We start from the raw sequence: 20,600 nt of genomic DNA on the forward strand, positions 1-20,600 counted from the left end.
TTTTTGTTGGGGGCAGCATGGCAGCTGGGCACTGCCACCACTGGTCCCCTGGCCCAGCCTCCAAATGATGGAGAAGGGATGGATAACTCTTACGCCAACAGGAACAAGAGGTCCCGTCAACCTGCCTAAAGATGCCTCCCCCAGTTCCTTAGTCTGGCTGGGCCCATCAAGATCCAGACACTTATATCACATGTGTGTGCACCTACAAATGTATGCACCCGAATTAAGGGCTCAAGCTGAATAGTAACAGCCTTCAAATCTGCAGAGCTTTCTGATTCTAGGTGAGAAAAAACCAAAATCTTGCCAGTACTTTTACATCAAAGAGAGAAATAAACTTGCTAATTGAAAAATGGTTTGCATGGAGGAAAATATGAAGATGCCAGCTATGCAAATTAACATATGCCTAGATCTAAAAGAAATGGTGCCAGGCCAGGAGGAAATTAAACAAATTAGGATTATGAGGAAACAAACTTAGCGGCACATTGAAAGCACTCTGGCGCTTTGGTTTATCTCCGGAGGGCGGTTCGGAGAGTCGCAGGTGCGTCTGTGGGTGCAGGGGGGTGGGTGCGCGCTCTCCCGCCCAGGTCAGGGTGGGCTTTTCATACAAGCGTATGAATGAATACGTGCCTCACTCCCCACTGAGCGACCTGCGGACTTCCTTAGCACAGGGAGCAGTCTCCGTCTGCTCTCAGCATGAATTGCCCACGGCTAGGCTAGGTCTCAGAGCTGCTTTTGCCGGCAGGGAATCCTAAGGAAGAGACCCCGCGTTCCAGGGACCCGTGTCTGTGGCAGGAGGGCGGTCCCCGGAGTAGCTGGGACGTGCGCCGCCTGGCGGTGACTGCCCGTGAGCAGCGCTTAGCCAGGCGCTGGGCGGCTCTGCAGGCGAGGGCTGCGCTCTGGGCGAGCCAGGGCTCCCGGGGGAAGGGTCCGTCCTTGGCCCTGGGCAGCTCGGGTGCACCTGAGGCCGCGTGTAGTGGGTAAAGGAGGAACGCAGTCCTGTGCCTGCGGGAACCGAGGAACAGTTCACAGTGTGCATCCCAGCGACAAGCGGGACGTCCTGTGCAAAGGCCCGGAGGCGAACTGCCTGCGGCGTGCGGTAGGGGCCGCCGGGGCAGAGGACCGTTGCGGGCTTAGGAAAGTGTTGGGCAGATTTTCCCCAGAGAAATCGGCCCGTCCGCATGGCAACCAGTGCCGCCTAGCGTCAGGGTCTGCAACCAGCATCCCTCGGGGCCCTGCGCCCTTGACCTGAGTAAAGCCAGGCAGACAGCGGACCTGGCGCGGTCCTGGCTGGCGCCCCCAGCCCTGTCCGGCGACAGGACCTGCCGGCTCGTGCACCGCCACGTTGGCCTCCGCTCGCCGCTGCGCGTGGATTCGGCTTCTGGGTCGGCCGTGCTTGCCTCCCGTGCCGCGCACACCGTCCACAAGGGCCGGCGGCCTCCAGCGGCCGCCCGGGATCCCGGCCAGGCGCGCCCTCCGGGCCGCGCGCCCCCGCCCGCCGCCTGCACAGTGGTCCGGAGGCGCCGGTGCGCAGAGCGCGCGGGCGGGAGCCCGGGAGAGCGGCGGGCGGGAGGAGGGGCTCCCCGCGCGGGGCAGGGGCGGAGCGAGCGGCTGCGCCGCGGAACCGAGTGAGTTCGCTCCGGCGCCCGCGCCCCCGCCGGCCCGCCGCCGCCCGCGCGGGGATGTAGGATGCTGGTGGGCGCCGGGCTCCAGCGGCGGCGGCAGCCTCTACTCTGGCCGATGAATGCGGACCCGCCGCCGCCGCCCTGGGTCTGGATGGTCCCCGGCCCGGCCGGGCTGCTCCGGCTGGGCGCCGGGGTCGCGCCCCCGCCCGTGCTGCTGGCCGCGGCCCAGCCCCCCGCCGCTCCGCTGCTCCCGGGGCTGCCCGGCTGGCAAGCCCCAGGCGAGACCCTGCTGCCTCTGCTGCCGCTGCCCTCTGCGCCAGACCACGCCGCCGCCGCGCACCACCCCCTGCTCAGCGGGCAGGTAACGCGTCCCTGTCCCAGACCTCGGCTCCGTGTCCCCGGGCTCCCCCCTGCCGGCCCTGGAGCTAGCGCTCTTCTGCCCCCACCTTCCCCTCCCCGCCCCCGGGGTGGTCCTGGCTCCCCAAACCATTAGGGCGCAGCCTGGCAGCCATGCATCTGCAACAAAGTTCATGCTTCCACGTCCCGTTCTGCCTCCAGGCAGCTTTTGCGGTATTTCTTCGCGGTCTCTCAGCTGAACAATTTAGAGACCCGCTCAGGGAGGCCAGACTTGGGGCCGCCCTGGCCGCAACTTTCCCTGGGGCCGGGGTCGCTGTCCAGGCGCGGTGCTGAAGTGGCCGCCGCCAGAGCCCAGCGTCGCAGCCGCGCACCTTGGCCGACTTATCGCAGAGAAGTTAATACTTTTACAGTCTCTGCCAGACTTGAAAAGCAAGCTGGGAATCAATAGCTATTTCTGATTCTGTTCTCTCTTTTATTTTTAAATGTGAAAATAGACTCAGGACCATGCTTAAGAGAATTCAAACCCATGGAAGCTGGCAGGGAAATCCTGCCTTTAATATTAAGAAACGTTCACCGGTGATACATACCTCCCCCACCCCAACCCACGTCCGCCTGAGCCCACCTAATCAGCTAATGCCGTATTTCACTTTAGCATACTTTGGCGTTTAAAACCTGGAATTAAAAAGAAAAAGTCACTGTACCTTTGATTAACTGTGCAGTAGAGCAAGGCAGGCTGGTTTTGGCAAGATCCATTGTTTGCTATCTAACTATGCAGATGCATTTAAATCAGGGAGTAGCATGTATTTTATTCCAAGGACTGTCTTCATTAGCATATTCAAATGAGTGGTATGTTAGAATAACCATTTAATTAATTTTATTCCAATATTATCTTGTGAGCTTTTCTAAAAGATGTTTTTAAACTCCTCCTAAATTGTGCTGTAGACCTAATGATACACCACATATGCAGTCTTGGATCTCGTATTTTGATGTGTGATGCAGTTCACATTGGGTTTTATTGAATCAGCGTTGGTGGCTTTTTCAATATTTTGGATGGGTTGTTATATCAGAGCACTGCCACTAGAGGTATATAATGTCAAGGAACTATATTTTTTCCTCTGTATAGAACACTGCATTTTTTTACCTTTGTAAATTAAAAAACAAATTTTTAAAACCTTATTATTAATCTTTTAAATATTTTTTTGTGCTCCATGTTTTCTATTAAGTGACACTATTTAGAACCAGAAGAATATTTTCACGTAACAGAAAATAGAAACGCTTTTGTGATTTTAAAAGACATAGCTGTTGAAGCATTCCATATCACTGAGCTTTGATTTGATTAGTTCTCACTGATGAAGATTCTGTTATTTTTAATTAGGGATACTGTGTGTGCCCGCAATGCCCGCCCCTTCAGGGTTTGCTCTTTTCCTCTGTGCCTGGATCTCCGGTTATGTGATAAGCTCACTTACATCTTCTTTACCTTGAACTCTGTTTGCATTTGTGAACCTTGGGAAACTTTGAATCTTAACCTCTTAGCTAGCTTTATTTTGAAAATATTACTTGTGTTTGTTTTAAAAATGATAGGTATAATTAATACAAAATGTTATATTGAAAGGAATATTATAAGATACAACTCTCTGCTTGCTTACGAAAAGAATCCAAGAATTATAAAAGGAATGCCTAGCATTTCACCTTTCCATTGTGGTTCCTCATTCATTGTCTTGGGGCAGAGACCCACTTCTTAGCACGTTCTCATGGTTTTGTACTTGGTTCTTTCTCAGCATTGAAGAATGCAGTGTGGGTGATGCTTTGTGATGATTCAGATATGAAAACCTGTAAATTTTTAAATTTTGTGAAAATGTATGGCCTTTCTTGACTGAAGACAGAGGGAATTTTTCTCATAATCAAATACATACATTTTAAAATTCCCCCTTTTTAAAGAGCGGCCATCCCAACATCTCCTGGTGCAAAGTAGAGTTGATTGTTACAGGCTAACGAGCATTCCCCCCTCTATTCTTGGGTTTCAGTGGCTCTTCGGTGGCCATTCTCCATCAGTAGGACTGTCCCCCTCTTCCACTGTGGAGTTGGTGCCTGTTTTCCCACATGTCTGCACACCTGCTCTTCCTCACCCTGTTGGGAAAAGCTGGACAGACAAACGGATACCTAACTATAAGGTAAAACGCAGTAGTTTAGTTGGATAAATGGTCTTCAGTGATTAAATTGTTGGGCATTTCCATAGCAACAGAAAACAATGTATTTTCTATTTTCTAATTGCAGTAGATTGACCATCTAGATCTAAAGAGAAATCCTTTTGGAATAAGATCAGTCTGTTCAAAACACCAGCAGATGGGGGTGGGGTGGGGTGGGGATCATTTTGTTTTGGCTTAAAATATTTGGATTCCATTGAACAATATAAATTTTTCAATGGTGAATGAGAATCTACTTTTCAAAAATTTAAATCTGCCACAATTGATCGAAATATAGCCTTAAACATTATGTAATTGAAATATAAAATTTAAACATGAGTTTTTCTTGCTATTACTGCTCTCAGTGTTCATCTTTCTGATGGCTCATCTTGCCTTTGAATTCAAATTTACCGATTATACTTTGTTTACTTGAAAACTAAAACAAATGTAATGTGGTGACTTGTCTATGCCACACTATTTACCTCACTGGCGTGATTCTTTCATTTGTAAACTGGCTGCTGGGCTGAATTAACCAAGTCAATAGTTGAAGACCAGCCCAGACAACTTTGTCCAGACGGTGATTAGTATTGGAGCCCCTTGGATCTTTAAGTTGTAGGGCGATGCCTTCATAGAGGCCCCCACATACAGACTGTCCAATATTTGATCAATGCGAGACAAGATAAATATTTTAGTCGTCTTTAGCTTTTCCCATGCGCATGGTCTTAAATGTTATACTTGCTTTCTTTTTGGACAGATCTTTTTAAATAATTCCTTTGCTCTGGACTCAATGTGGATATATCCCGAGGAATCAAGATTGTTCCATGGGTACGAAAAGCCTCATTTAGTGGCAAATCAAGTGGCCATGTCTCTGTCCAGGCCAGCTCCTGCCTCCAGGCCACTCCCCACGGCGGTGTTAGCGCCTCAGACCATACCAGGTTGGTGCCCAAATAGTGGTGACAGTGTGCTATTTTCTTCTTTAGCCACAAGTTAGTTCATTTTAGGTATGAAAACTATATTTGTCATTTTAATGAAACAATTATTTTAAATTCTTTCAGTAAAATATAATTTCTTTTTACAGGCATGACTCCTTTATATAAAGAAATTAAGTTTTGGGTAGCTTATTCACAATGTTTTTGGGGTATGAAATGTATTTTAAGATGAAGAGATGGCTGAAGAAATATGCCAGAATCATATTTTTGGTGCTGCATTTTTAGAATTGGACCAAATCTTCTAGTGGTTGCTCTCAATAGGGGCATTAATTGATCAGGCAATTCATTTAAAAACTGTGTCTTGTGTGGCGAAAGGTACACGCAGCAGAGCTCTGCAGGACACAGGCACGTGTACGATTTTTGTGAATTTTGCCTCCACGTTGGGGTGATACTGGCGATGGTCTATAAAAATAGGCTGTTTGGGAGATGAATTTTGTTCTATCTTTGGAGTCTAGTGAACCGAAAGAACATTTGTCCTGGAACAGACTCCCATGAAGTAATCCCTAGATGAAAGATTGTGTAGTAAACTTACATAGTAACAGGAGAATAAAATCATCTTGCGAATTTTTAAATTGATTTTTAAGATCACCTTAACATGTGATCATATTATAAAAGCAAATGTTGCCCGTGCCAAAATTGTCTTGCAACACCTTCCATTATGGAATATTTTACGACTTCAGAATTACATTATCTTCCTGTAATTTCCTACCTACCAAGCTTGTTTCAATATGTGTCTCTAAAATTTAGTAATAAGGACATGCTCCCGTGGATAATGCAGTACTGGTTGAGGAGATCTATTTGTTTTCTTCTCTGCCTACCTGACGTATTCTAATTTCCTATGGGTCTTGTTTAGTAATAAGTCAGGAAGAACAACTCAACGATTTGTGTTTTTCATGGGCCTTAATGATTCTTGAGTGAAACTTGCCTTCTGTCCTTGTAATTAGGCATTACTGAGTTATTAAAATCTGAATGAGCACCATCCATGCATACATTTATAAACATTTTACACTAAGATGATTATGTTTCCTATTTCATTTAATGATGATAAAAGATGATTAGATAGCATGTTTTATACAAGGATTCCATGACTTTAGCTGGCTCTTTTGGTATATGTAAAAATAATATTTTAGTTTCCCAATGCATTGGAAATAACTGCTGCCAAAATAATTAGCAAATTTAGTTCAAAAACTAGTAAAATCGGTTCAGCTGTTCCAGCAAAATCTTTAAGTGAACTTTATACCTCTCGGCTCACTCTTGACTATTATATAGACATTTTGCAGTATATCTTAATCCTCTTTTTAGAAAACTCATACTATGAACATGCCAAATATCTATTTAGTTGAAGAAACTGTTGATGTAAGAAATGTCCAGTCCTGTAGAGAATTTTTGTAGGAGTTTATTTGAGCCAAACTGACAACACTTGCCAGGGAGCCAGATCTCAGATGCTCCAGAGAATGAGAGTTCTGCAGCGTCTTTTACGCATTTGAAATTCAGGAGGGAACATAAGGAAGATGACGTGAAGGTCGGAGAAAGCCAGGCGGGGTGGATTACAGGGGAGTTAAGACTCTGTGCTCTCTTGAGGGGGTAATACCCTTCAAGGGGGGCTACTTCCGGTATTTCAAAGGTGTGTGAACCTAGACGCATGAGAACCAGGGACAGAGCTGGCTTCACACCTTTCACTGAAGAGGTTGGAGGCCTGGGACGGGACCACCCACCGCGGCCCAGAGAGGAATTGACGATCACATCACCCGCTGAGGGTACTTTTTGTAGAACCATTTTCTCATCCAAAATTCACCCTTTTGATCCTAAATCAGTATGAAGGGTGCATTGACGGCCAGCCTTTTGTTCGTTTAGTGTGGTCTCACAGGGCTAGAAAGGCTCCTTCCTAGGAGGTCTCAGTATTGACCTTGTTTTGCTGAAACAGGGGACATTGGGCAGGGGGCAATACTCTAACCATGGGATGTGAGTTGAGGCCGAATTGTTCCCAGAAAGGGGAGGGCAGGTAAATGGAAGGCAGCCAGGTCTTAGGGCCCTAATTGTGAAAATCACTCTGGATCATTTCTATTCTGTGAACTGTCATGATCCGAATTTTGCCTTCTGGCTCCTTTTTTTCTGTATTTAGCATCTAGTATAGCATTTACATAAGCCATCAAAAGAGACATTAACAGTCATCTTACACATGTTCAGTAATCATAACCAGTTGGACTGTATAGAAAAACCCAAAGAACAAGTATAATTATTGTGACTAATATCATTAGCAGACAGGTAAAGACAATTGAACAGTTGGTTTCGGAGTGAAACATCCATCGGTAGGGATACAAACCTTGCCGGTGTCGTGGGCTCGCGGTCTAACTGTGATGTCGGCAGCTTCTCGTCCTCAAGGAGCCTTTGATGGCTGTCGCAGGCCGAGACATGTGTCAGAGACAAGGATAGATATCTGCTCGTGGTTACGTGCCTGATAAGGTCCCTTCCAACCAAGCCGGAGAATGTCTTTCGTTTGATGTCCTTTCTAATAAACAGAATCTCCAGGTGGCGGTCAGTGATCTTTAAAGTCTTTGTCTCCTGGGAGCTCACTGTGAAAGGAAGTGGTTACCTATTTGGCATTTTCTTGATGTGACTTTATCAAGCCTTGGCAATAGTGTAAGATGTCTCCTTTCAGGAGTGTCAGCTCATAAGTTCTTTCATCCAATTTAAGTCCATCTTAAATGTACTATGAAAATGGGGCTTGCCAGGGAGCAGGGAAGAATCGCGAAGCCATCTTGGGTTTTCCATAGCCTTATTTGTTTAATTTACAACCACTGTTTACCCACACAATATACCTAGAAGTTTTTCATCACTTGTTTTACAATGTTTCCTATACAATTTAACATAAAAACAAAACTTTTGAGGTGTTCCAGAGACCCTTCTAGAACACTGCAGAGGTATTCCTACACATGTTGAGATTTTAACCCTTAAAACCTCAATTTCTAATGAATATTAAGAAGTAAGCAATGAGCATTCTTTAACTTGGCAAATTTATGCAGACATTTTACAACCTCTAGTAACATATTTTGTAGAGATCAAAGTCGATTATCAACATGAACTTATTTTTGTAAACCTGGGTAAAATACAAATATTATATATTATATTTACTATCAATAATTCAAAAGGCATGTCTGTTCTTAAACCAACAAACTTAAACTGGCTTTTATTTACGAAGGATTAATGTTAGAGAATGTGAACTTGAAAAGCATTTGAGTGACTTTCTATATTTCTTAGAATTTTAGAATACCCAATTTTATAAGCTCTTGCCTTTAAATTAATTTTAACAATACCATCTGGAAGTAGAAAATTATTTCACATTTATAATATTCATATATAGACACACACAGATGGACACAAACAGATCTTTTAACCATGAGAAAAACTCACTAGTTTATGAAAGAACAGTTGGATCCAAATTTTGCCCTGGAGGCATTTTTCAATTTATATCTGTCCTTGACGAGTCAAGTTCCAAATGACCTCCCCCCCTTTTAAAACAAGGACAGCCATTTTTAATACCTCAAAGAACAGGGTTGACATCAAAACAACATCTTAGGTTGATCCATTTATCTAAATCCTTCTTGAAACTTTGAGAGGCCAATTAAATATGTTTTCCTAATTTTATAGCTTGCTGTTTCTAATTGTGTGTCCAAAAAGATCAATTTAGAAATACCAAAGCGTCCTCATCTCGGCCATCTTAGCATTAATGGGAGGCTGACTGTCATTGTGCTTGTTGGCCCTGGAGGCACGATCTCCCATTTTAATTTTAGTTTTTTTTTTTTCCTATAAGATCTGTGGAGTCTGAACAAACTTCTAGGGAAAATCAGCCTTTACGTGCATGTCTCCAGATGAGCCAAATGAGGTACATATCCCTATAGGCTTGCTTCATGCCCTAGAGGAAAGTTTTCCTTGGGTGACCCCACAGATTCTTAGTCAACCAGGAATACATGAGCAAGGGCCAGTGAGAGCTTACCAGACTCCACTGGAACCACAGTGCTTTCCAAGGCATAGGCCCCTCGTGAATATTCCTTCATGATTAAAAAAACAGATGAAAAACAAACAGATAAACAAACTCACAACAAATTGAGAATAGCAGAAACATACATACTCCAACATAATAAAGGCCATATATGACAAACTCACAGCTGGCATCATACTCAACAGTAAAAGGATGAAAGCATTTCTTTTAATATCAGGAACAAGACAAGAATGCGCCCTCCCACCACTCTTATTCAACACAGTATTGAAAGTCCTAGGTGAAGCAATCAGGCAAATCAATCAATCAATCAATCAATCAAACCAGGAAGGAAGAAGTAAAATTGTCTTTATAGAAAATCCTAAGAGACTACCAAAAAACTCTTGGAACTAATCAACAAATTCATCAAAGTTGCAGGATACAAAATCAACATTCAGGAATCAGTTGAGTTTCTGTGCATTATCAATGAAATACCTGAAAAAGAAATAAAGAAATAAACCCATTCAAAATAGTATCAAACAAAAAACTTTAGGAATACATTTAACAAAGGAAGTAAAAGATCTGTACAATGAAAACTACAAGAGTTTGATGAAAGAAATTGAAGAATACACAAATGGAAAGATATCCCATGTTCATGGATCAGAAGAATTAATATAAATGTAATATAAAATATAAAAATGTAATATAAAATGTCCATTCTACCCAAAGCCATGTATAAATTCAATGCAATCCCTATTAAAATTCCAATGACATTTTTCACAGAAATAGAGAAAACAATCTTAAAATATTTATGGAATTGTAAACTACCGTAAAGAGCCAGAGCAATCCTGAGAAAGAACAAAGCCAGAGGCATCACACTTCCTGATTTCAAACTATCATAGAGAGCTCTAGCCATCAGAACAGTGTGGTACTGCCATAAAACCAGACACATAGACGAACGGAACAGAAAATTGAGCTCAGAACAAACTCCTGCACATATGGTCAACTAATATTTGACAAGGGAGCTAAGAACAGTTAATGGGGAACAGGTAATAAATTTATCTTTTCAATAAATGATGCTGGGAAAACTGGATAACTACATGCAGAGAAATAAAATTAGAACCTGTCTTACACCACTTACAAAATTAACTTGAAATTAACTTGAAATAACTTAAACATAAGACCTGAAATCATACAATTGCTAGAAGAAAACATAAAGAAAATCTCGTTGACACTGGTCTCAGCAACAATTTTCTGGATATAACACCAAAAACACACGTCAAAATGGAAAAAACCAACAGTGGGATTACATCAAATTAAAAAGTTTCTGCACAGCAAAAGAATTAATCAAAAAAATGAAACAGCCAGTGAGAGCTACAGAATGGGAGAAAATGTTTGCAAATCATGTGTCCAATAAGGGGTTAATATCTAAAATACATAAAGAACTCATACAACTCAATAACAAAAAACAAATAAACAAACAAAAAAACCCCCAAACAATCTGATTTAAAAATGGGCAGAGAAACTAAATAGACATTTGTCCAAAGAGGACATACAAATGGTCAACAGGTACATGAAAAGATACTTAATATCACTAATCATCAGGGAAATACAAATCCAAACCACTACGAGATATCACCTCACACCTGTCAGAGTGGCTGTTATCACAAAGGCAAGTGATAACATGTGTTGGAGATGCGGAGAAAAGGGAACCCTCGTGCACTGCGGGTGGGAATGTAAGTGGGTTCAATCACCATGGAAAACAGCATAGAGTTTCCTCATAAAATTAAAAATAGAGCTACCACATGATCCAGCAATTCAACTTCTGGGCATATTTTCAAAGGAAATGAAAACAGGATATCAAAAAGATATCAGCACTCCCATTTTTATTGCAGAATTATTCACAATAGCCAAGATATGGAACCAGCCTAAGTATCCATGTATCCATCTACAGATGAGTGAATAAGCGAGATATAGTTATGTATGTACATTATAGAACTATATCTCATTTATAAAAACATAATGTGTGTGTGTGTATATATATATGTATACATATATCAGAATATTATTCAACCATGAGAAAAAAAGAAATCCTGCCATTTGTGACAACATGGATGGACCTAGAGGGCATTATGCTAAAAGAGATAAGTCAGACACAGAAAGACAAATACCGTGTGATTTCACTTACATGTGGATTTAAAAAAGCCAAACTCACAGAAACAAAGAGTAGCATGGAGGTTGCCAGGGGCAAGGGGAATCCAGGAGTTATTGGTCCAAGCATATAACTTGCAGTTATAAGACGAATTCCTTCTGGGGACCTAATGGACAGCATGGTGATAATAGTAAACAATAATGTATTATCTGCTTCAAAGTCGCCAAGAAACTGGATCATAAATGTTTTCACCAAAAAGAAAAAAAAAAAGAAAGTTCTCAAATCAGTGATCTAAACTTCCACCTTAAGAAACTAGAAAAGGGAGAACTAGTTAACCTGTAACAAGCAGAAGGAAGGAAATAGTAAAGATAAGAGGAGAAATCAAAGAGATTAAAAACAGAAAACAGAGAAAATCAATGAAACCAGAAAAAAAGTTTTTTTCCAGAATGAACAATACAATTGCAAAACCCCTGGCTCTAGAGAATAAGAAGGAAAACGAGAACATAGACTGTTGGTGTAAAGAAGACGAACAGGGCACCACTACAGATCTTAACACTAGAACTTTAATAGGAAAAGATTGTAAACTACTTCATGACAATAAATTTAATGGCCTAGAAGAACTAGACAAACTCTTTGTAAGTTACAAGCTACCTCAGATCATTCAAGAAGAACCAGAAAGCATGAATAGCACTGTGTTAAAAACATTGAATTCATGATTTCAGTCCTTCCAACAGAGAACACTCCAGACCTAGATAGATTTGTGGGAGTTTTACCAAATATTTGAGGAGGAAATAATACCAAATTTAAATAAACTTGTTCAGAAAATAAAAGCAGCAATAACATTGCTAATGTTATTATTATGTTTTTGGGGTCAGCATCCCTTTGATACAAAAACCAAATAGATATTACAAAGAAAGACAATTACAGAAGAGTATATTTTATAAATGTAAATGCAAAAATCCTTAACACAATATCCGTAATATATAAAACTGACAGCACATCGTGACCACATAGGGCTTTTTCTAGGAATGCAGTGCTGGTTGAACCTTAGAAAATCCATGTTGTTTACTTTATCGAAAGGATAAAAGTGACATGATCATTTTAATGCATGTAGACAAGATATTTGTCAAACTCAAAATCTATTTAGACTTTTTTTTAAAAAAAGACAAACCTGTAATTCAACTCAAAATTAAAGGGGACGTCCTCAGACGGACAAAGGACATCCGTGATGGAGCCACAGCTAAAACTGTATTTAATACTGAACGCCTGATATTTTCTGCGAAGGAGAACAGGAGAGTATTTGTGCTCTCACCACTCCTGTGCACAAGTGGACTAGAAGTCCTAACCAACACAATCAGGCAAAAAGAGAAAAAGAATTAAAAGCATACAGATTGGAAGGAAGAGATGCAGCTATCTCCACATGCAGACACATGATGACCCCGCAGACCATCTCAGAATCTGCCAGAAGCTGCTAGTGCCAGGTGAGCTGAGCAAGGTACAAGGTCAGCGTGAAACCTCAGGTGTTCCCATATCACTCACTGCTGATGAACAATTGGAAACTAAACGAAAATAGCAAAACAGAAAGTATCAGTAAAGCACCAGAAACATGAAATGTTTGCAGATTAAGCTAACAAAATATGTGCCTAGAAAGCTATAAAACATTGGGGAAATCAGACATTAATTGATGGAGAGCTGTTTTGTATTAATGGGCTGAAAGACTCAATAATGTAAAGATGTCAACTCTCTCCAAATTGACCTATAAATTCCATGTAATCCTAAAAAAAAACCCAGTTTCATAGAAATTGACAAGCTAATCCTATAATTGATATGGAAAGCCAAAGGAAGTAGAATACCATAACAGTTTTGCAAAAGCAAAACAAATGTGGAGCATTTGAATGCCCATGATAAAGCTACAAGAATGAGAGCTTTGCAGAATTGGCAGAAGATAAGAACAAAGATCAATAGAAATAGTAATAGAGCTTCCAGAAATAGACACACACACACACATGGTCAATTGATTTTTGACAAAGGTGTAAAGGCAATTCAACAGAGAGAAGCTTGCCTTTCCAATAAATGGATTTGGAATAATTGAGCATTCATTTTCAAAATAAACAAACAAACCTTGACCAATACTTGTATCATATGCAAAAATTAACTCAAAATAGATTATAGATGTGATTGTAAAATCAAAAACCCCTAGAACTTCTGAAAGAAAACATGAAAAATTTATTACCTTGAATTAGACGAAGATTTCTTAGCTGACACCAAAAGCATGAGTTGTAAAAGAAAATGCATTGACACACTGGACTTCATCAACATAAAATGCTGTTGCTCTTTGAAAGTACTTCTAATTCAGTGAAAAGAAAAGCCCATACCAGAAGAAAATATTTGCAAAACATACATCTGATAAAAAAAAAATTGGCATCCAGAATATACAAAGAACCCTCACAAGTCAATAATAAGCAAATAAACAACCCAACAAAAATAGGCAAAATGTGAGACCAGACACATCACCAACAAAGGTATATGGATGGCAAATGGACACATGAAAATATGCTCACTATATCTGTCATCAGGGAAATGCAAGCTACACCCATACTAGGAGTCCCCAACCTGTTAGCGTGGCTGTAATTTAAACTATACACTGCAGTTCCAAGTGCCTGTGGAGCTGCGGAAAATTCCATAACTGCTGCTGGGAATGCAACAGGACCCTCACTTTGGAAATCCGTCTGGCACTTTCTTATAGGCATACACATATCATATGCCCAGCAATCGCATTCCTACGTATTTACCCGAGAAAAATAAAGAGATACGTCCGTACAAGAACCTGTACATGAATGTTTATAGTGACTTTATTTGTAAGCAACCAAACTTGGGGACCGTCCAAATGTCCATCGGCTGGTGAGTGGATCAACAAACGTAGGCACATGCAAACACTGACCTATGACAGAACCAAGGAACGGACTTCTGGTGCGTGTGGCACCAGGATCCCCAGAGCAGTGTGCTAAGTGACGCCATCAGAATCAAGCATTTGTATCACATGTGGTTCCCTGTCCAGGACTTAAGACCAGAGGTGGACCAGTGGTTTTTTGGGCTTTCGAGGAGTGTTGATGGCACGTGTGGGGTGTGGACGGTTACCTGATTGTGGTGGTGGTTACATGACGATTTGCATTTGTCGAAATTCAGGGAACTGTGCACTGAAAACAAGTAAACTTCACTGTATGTAAATCGCACCCGAATGCACCCAATTTTTTTTAAAAAAGAGAGAGACTTAAGAAACATACCCAGTAAAATGTTTGGATTTTATTTGACCGTGGTGTGAAAGAACAAAAGGAAAAAACCTGAGAGACAACTGTTAATTTGGTCGGTTTATAGGTGTGACGCGACTTCTGTGCTTATGCTTTTAAAAAGAACCCTTACGTTTTAGAGACAGCTACTGAGACATATGAGAGTGAAGTAAAATCATGTCATGAACACGTTTGAGAAGAGTCCAGGTGGGGCTGGGGAGTGTTGAGTGTGAAGATGAAACATGCCCAGTCACGAGCTGATAATTGTGGAAAGTGGGTGAAGCTGACATGGGCTCATCATACTATTTATTCTCTATTACATTACTGTTGAAAGTTTTCCTAATGAAAATTAAGAAAAAAAAGAATAAAAAATAACTCTACGAAGCACACTTAAAAAAATTGCAGAGCGGCGGTAGTGATCTCACCGCCTGACACAAACGCCGTGAAACCGGAAAGCGAAGATGGGCCGTGGAGAGGTCCCAGCAGCCCTCCAGCTGAATGACCACCAACAAATAAATGAATGCAGCAGAAATCAAAATGACAAAAATAAACCTTTGATAAAATAACCAAACGTGAAATATGTATATTAGGGGTGACGCGTTGTGGCCAATTGCGCTGGAAAGCAAATCCAAAGCCTGGATTGATGATGTTAACTGAACGTGTGGGCCCGGCCAAAATTAGCTTTCTAATCAAGGCATTAGAAGAGTAGAGGAGACTAAGGAAAATTGAGGAGGCAGATGATGAGAATAAAAGCAGACATTTATAATTTAAAAAACCGAAATAAATTGATTAAAAATTGTCCCCCATCCATGGTCAGAAAGAAGGAAACCCATGGAGACATCTCTGCCCGATATTAGGAATTGTTTTTGTAATTAGATGATCTCTTTTTGGCGAGATGTTGAGCTATTCAACTTGGATCATGACGGGGTCCCTGCAGAAATGCCCCCAGGTGTCCTGGCTCTTCTGCCTGGACAAGTGCTCAGATACCTACCCCGTCCTCCTTTTCCTTAGCGTGAGTCCCCTCTACACCCTGACACTCCTTGGGCTTTACTGGTAACGTCTCCCAGACTCCAGGGAGAATCTTCTCCTAATAATGGTTTGTTTCAGAACATGGAAAATGGTAAAACACTAATGTAGATTATGAAGTTGTTTACCCATTTTACCAATGTTTTCCAAAAATAGAAACAAATCAATTATATGGACAGATTTCAGTTGTAAAGGCAGCTGCAAAAGTCCCATAAGGATTACTGACAATTTAACGGTATGGCAGCAGTAACCCCTGTGAGTTTCATGGTTGCAGACATTGTGTCATAGGAGGAAAGGCACTGGCAACAACGTCACATACGTGGGTTTAATAAGAAAACATTGCTTTTTCATTGGACTGTAGGAAGATGTATTGCTGGATGAAATGCAACTGCCCCGGAGAAAACTCCGAAAACGCAAGACCAAAGTGCAATTTGTCAACATGATACATGACATTTATGCAAACTGCCACGTCACATGGCAGACGTCACTCTCATTTCCATGATCACTCACTATTTATCGTTTACTTTGACTATTTTCTGGAAGTTCCAGCCAATGCAATAAGAGATGAAACAAAATATGAAATACCGCTTTAGGTTTATAACTTTTATATTTTGAAAACTCATGACATTCAACTTAAGAATTCTCAGAATTTAAAGGGCAGTTTAGCAAAATGGATGGTAAAATACAAACTTACAAAAGACAATGCATTTCCTGCGTATTAACTGTTATTCAGACTTTACAATGGGGAAGATGCTCTCTTCACACGGCACGGAAAATGCATAAGGTACCTGGACACAACTGTCCTCGAACGTGGGTGGATGGATCACAACCTTCACTTATAGATGAAATCTCAGTGAAGAAAACTGCGAGAATTTGCTGAAAATGTTATCTTTCAACTAGAGAGACTCACTCTGGGCTCGGATAGGAAAATGGAACACTGTGAGGTGTCAATTCTTTTCAAGTTAATTTATGGCCACAGTACGATGCTACTTGTATTCGTTTTCTGAAATGTGAGAAAAATCATTTGAAAGTGTTGGTTGTGGACCATGCACTTGAGATGAACAAACATACACTTTTAAAATCTGTAAGAGGGATTTAACTTATTCTAGGGTTAGATCAGTTTTTAAAATGTACCACTAATGCACTACTCTACATATAGATTAATGTAATACGTTTTAAAAGAACTGCTATATAGGACAAGATTCTAACACCGTAATAAAAACAGACATAAACGGACAACTCACTGAATGCATATCAAGGGCCATTGTGCCGTACGGGCTTCCTCACCAGTAATCCAGGGAGTGCCAGCTTCAAGCTCCAAATATAGCATTCTGTGCAGCTCACAGACTGTCAGGAACCCCTGGCTTGCTGGTGTCTGCGGAGAGCAACAGAGCGAGTTCACCCTCACACCCTGTAAGGGGTCGTGGGTAATGGGTCTTGCCATCTGGTTCTCAGACCCGTTAGAAAAGTTGATATAATTTCACAACCAGCCACTTGTAGCGCTGGTTGAAGGAAGAGCAAGTGGGTATGTACCGTGAGTCCACATGTAGTAATGCGTACCACCAAGAGGAAAACGAATCTCTACTGTTCTGGACTGGAGAATTAGGGAAGTGAATCATGATACGTCACGACTGAAAACAAACAGTCCTCCACTTCTAATAAATCACAGTTGGAGATTATCTAGACAAAAGAAGGTGCTCCTATTTTGTTTCAGTGAGTTTTTAAAGGCACGGTACAAAGTGCATGAACAGGATCCTGAGAGCGCCAGACACACACGCTCTCACACTCACACCACAGTGTGAACGGTGCTCGTTTCTGGATACTGGGGAGAGCGGTACTTTAATTCCCAACTGTGTCATATCATTTATTTTCCATTTTAAATGAGCATGTATTACTTTTATACAGAAAAGAGGCATAAAATACATGCAAGTGCTTCTTTCTTCTTCGCACCATTGAACATGAGAAGGCTGCCTACTGCTGGAGCCTGTCACCAGCCATAATGGAGTCCTGTCCGTCTACTCCAGAAGACACCTCCATGCCGAGGTGATGCTCCACTGGAGATTTAACACTCGCCTTATCGGGGAAGGAGCGGCGTAGTCACAGCCTCAGACCCCCCGAAGAACCGCTGGAAGAACTCTTTCATCTCCTTCTGGGAAACACAGCCTGGGGGGCCTGCCTCCCTGACAATGAGGGTCCCTCCAGAGCGCCCATCCTGAGAGGTTTGGTCTGTCCTCACCCAGGACTGTGGGTCCAGGTACTTGCTGGTCATGGTGGGGGTGGGGGAGTCAAATGTAACTAGAGCTGGTCACTCCGAGTCAAGAAGCAGCCGACTCCCCAGGAAACAAAACGTCACAGCTGTCCTCCACCTCATTCTCTAACTGGGTGGCCCAGTGTTCAGCGATTTCTGGTCATAGGACAAACAAAGAAATCATTCCGGACCCACTTTTACTTAGAGCGCTGGGGAGACACCCTGCTGTTTTGTTATGGAAACCAGTTATCTTAATGGAAGATGCAAATGTGCTTGACTCTCAGCGCTGCCCGGAGGCCCTGGGCCTTCCAGGCGGTCAGCAGCCAGTTTGGGCTCTGCCCTTCATCCAGTTGGCATCTCTGTGCTTCCCTCCAGTCCCAGAGAAAACTCTGGGGAAATCCGACAAGTCCTGGAAATTATGCCATGTGGAAAAAGTCAGAAAAATACTTGCATATGAAAAACATTTACCCGAAGCCATCTTCCAAGAAGGTGTTTAGAATTCTGCTTTTAGAGACGTGACATTATAGCACAAATTCTGATACCAGATGGCCTGGTCCACTGCCACTTGCTAGCTGTGTGACCTTGGGAACGTTATGTACCCTCTTTGTGCCTCAGTTTTCTCATCTGTAAAGTGAGGTCACTTCAGGAGTTAAACACATGACTGTGGTAGCAGTAGTAGTTGATACGAGTCCTTCCAGTGGCATCCTTGATGCCAGCCATGACTCTGCCGACCGCTCCCCCCGATGTCCCCACACGCCACTGCTTCAGACGGGATGGGGACGGCGGCCTTCTCGGAAGTCACGGCAGGAGCCCGCTCTCCCTTTTGACCACTGCATTTGCTCTCATACAGATTGTACTTCTAGGTGCCATTTCTATGAAAATTGGTTTTGTCCCCAGACCCAGTGGTAAATTATTCAGACATCAACTGAAATTGAGAGACTGCCTAGATAATGAAAAAGTTAAATGAGCTTTGTGTTTACCAACATAAGTCATATCATTTTAAAGAACTAGGAACTCATGTTCTGCTGATCGTTTTCTCCCTTGAATTTATGGGTGACTTTTCACAAAGTAATGAATCAGTTTGTTGAAAGATGACAGTTGTAAGTCACAGATATGTTGAATCACTGCATTCGTGCCGAGATGCTGCTGAGAACATAACTAAGGTGCTGTCAGAATTCGTGGCAACTGTGGACTTCCGTTAGGGATGCTATTCCCTTACTTTCTTCCTGGAGGCTGCCAGTCGCAGGTGGCTGTTCTAAAGCAGCATTCTCTAGTGGCATATAATGTGACGCACACGTGGAATTTAAATTTTCCTGGTATCAGGGTTTAAAAGGTACAACGACACAGAAATGAGTTTCCATCGCGCGTTTAATTTAGCCCCGTATTCAGACCGTTGCTGTTTCAACACGTCATCGGTATAAAATTATTAATGACGTGTTTCCCTTAGTTTTGGGTATCGTCTGAAATCCCATCTGTACGTTACACTCACAGCACCTCAGGGCACCAGCCACATTTCAGGGGCTCCATGGCCAGTCTGCCCGTGTGGCACAGGGCAGCAGGAGGGGATGACAACCACATTTATTTGTGAAGCCCTCAAAGGCGTACTTGAACATGTATTTTAGAGAGACTGCTCAGTGACGGGTTTAGACGAGCCATTCAAAGAAATTGACGTAACGTCCACTCTGTGAACCGACTGAGCTCAGATGTGGCCTCCCTGGGTCCTCCAGGAATAAAGGGCCCATTTCATTCTCCTTGTAATTAATATATTCGGTCGGTACAGGATTGTCTGCTGCTTGTTTTCTGGTTGACTCACGCACAGTGGCTTGCTGCCGCTCTCCCCTGGTTACTTGAGTTTCTAGGTGATCATTTGGTCATCGTGTGTGGGACCTCAGCAGGCTCGAGCTGGGATGCTCTCCTCTAAAGAGGTTTTGCACCTGCTCCTGCAGGACTCTGGACACCGCTCACCCAGGGCCAGACGGCTCCCCCACAGGGCTCCTGCTAATGCTAAGACCCTGGGCTCGGTGCCCCTACCTCACTGCCCACCCGTGCAAATTCATCCATCCTGTCTGCCACTGCATAACTAAGACGGGGAGTTTCTGAGAAACAGGGAGAGATAGAATCCTTGAAGACCACCTCTGCTTTGGGCAAGATTAGCAAAGCATCGGAAGTGGGGTCTATCTCGAGCTGCTCTCTTTAGCAGCTGGGGAGTCCCCAGTACCTGACTCATCACACTGTTGGGAACAAAGGTCGGCCCAACTTTTTTGACCGCAAAGACTGGTCAGCTCACTGGCCTGCATCACTTGTCTTTAGAATTGTATAAAAGAAATGTTCCTCCAGCAGGGTGTACACCTTTTCTCTGATTATACATCCTGGTGGTCTGGTAGCCAGGCAGAGAGCTAGGTAGGTGGGTTTGTAGATGTCTCTGGAATTATAGTATCAGGAGGACTTTATTTCAACCAGGAGTTAGATTCAAGACCTATAAGAAATTAACTTGTGAGAAGTAATGTTTTTGATAAAAATTGAATATTCAGCTTGCCCTACTGTAAGTCCTTCCTTTAAACAGACAGTGTCAGGCTGGTCAGAAGGTGAATTCTGAGGAGACAAAGCCCTGTGGGCCTTGTTTCCTACTGGGTCCCCAGGACTTGCAAAGTGTCTTCTCTCTAACAGGAGCTCTGCAAATACTAAACCAATAACACCACGGGGCGGGGCGGCCGGTTAGCTCAGTTGGTTAGAGCGCGGTGCTCTTAACAACAAGGTTGC

The 20,600-nt window shown here is 42.7% G+C and overlaps 1 protein-coding gene across 1 annotated transcript in view; it reads left to right on the top strand.

The window, feature by feature from the left end:
• The first annotated feature begins 1,722 nt into the window (after positions 1-1,722).
• The window catches only part of TCERG1L (transcription elongation regulator 1 like), a 137,786-nt gene continuing 118,908 nt past the window's right edge, over positions 1,723-20,600 (top strand). Inside the window, exons 1-3 of the mRNA XM_033130863.1 lie at positions 1,723-1,983; positions 4,004-4,150; positions 4,917-5,097. Of these exons, the coding sequence (XP_032986754.1) occupies positions 1,738-1,983; positions 4,004-4,150; positions 4,917-5,097 (574 nt within the window). The 5' untranslated portion in view covers positions 1,723-1,737. The remainder of the gene's footprint in view (positions 1,984-4,003; positions 4,151-4,916; positions 5,098-20,600) is intronic.

The sequence above is a fragment of the Rhinolophus ferrumequinum genome, chromosome 16, assembly GCF_004115265.2.
Source record: "Rhinolophus ferrumequinum isolate MPI-CBG mRhiFer1 chromosome 16, mRhiFer1_v1.p, whole genome shotgun sequence".
NCBI lineage: Eukaryota > Metazoa > Chordata > Mammalia > Chiroptera > Rhinolophidae > Rhinolophus > Rhinolophus ferrumequinum.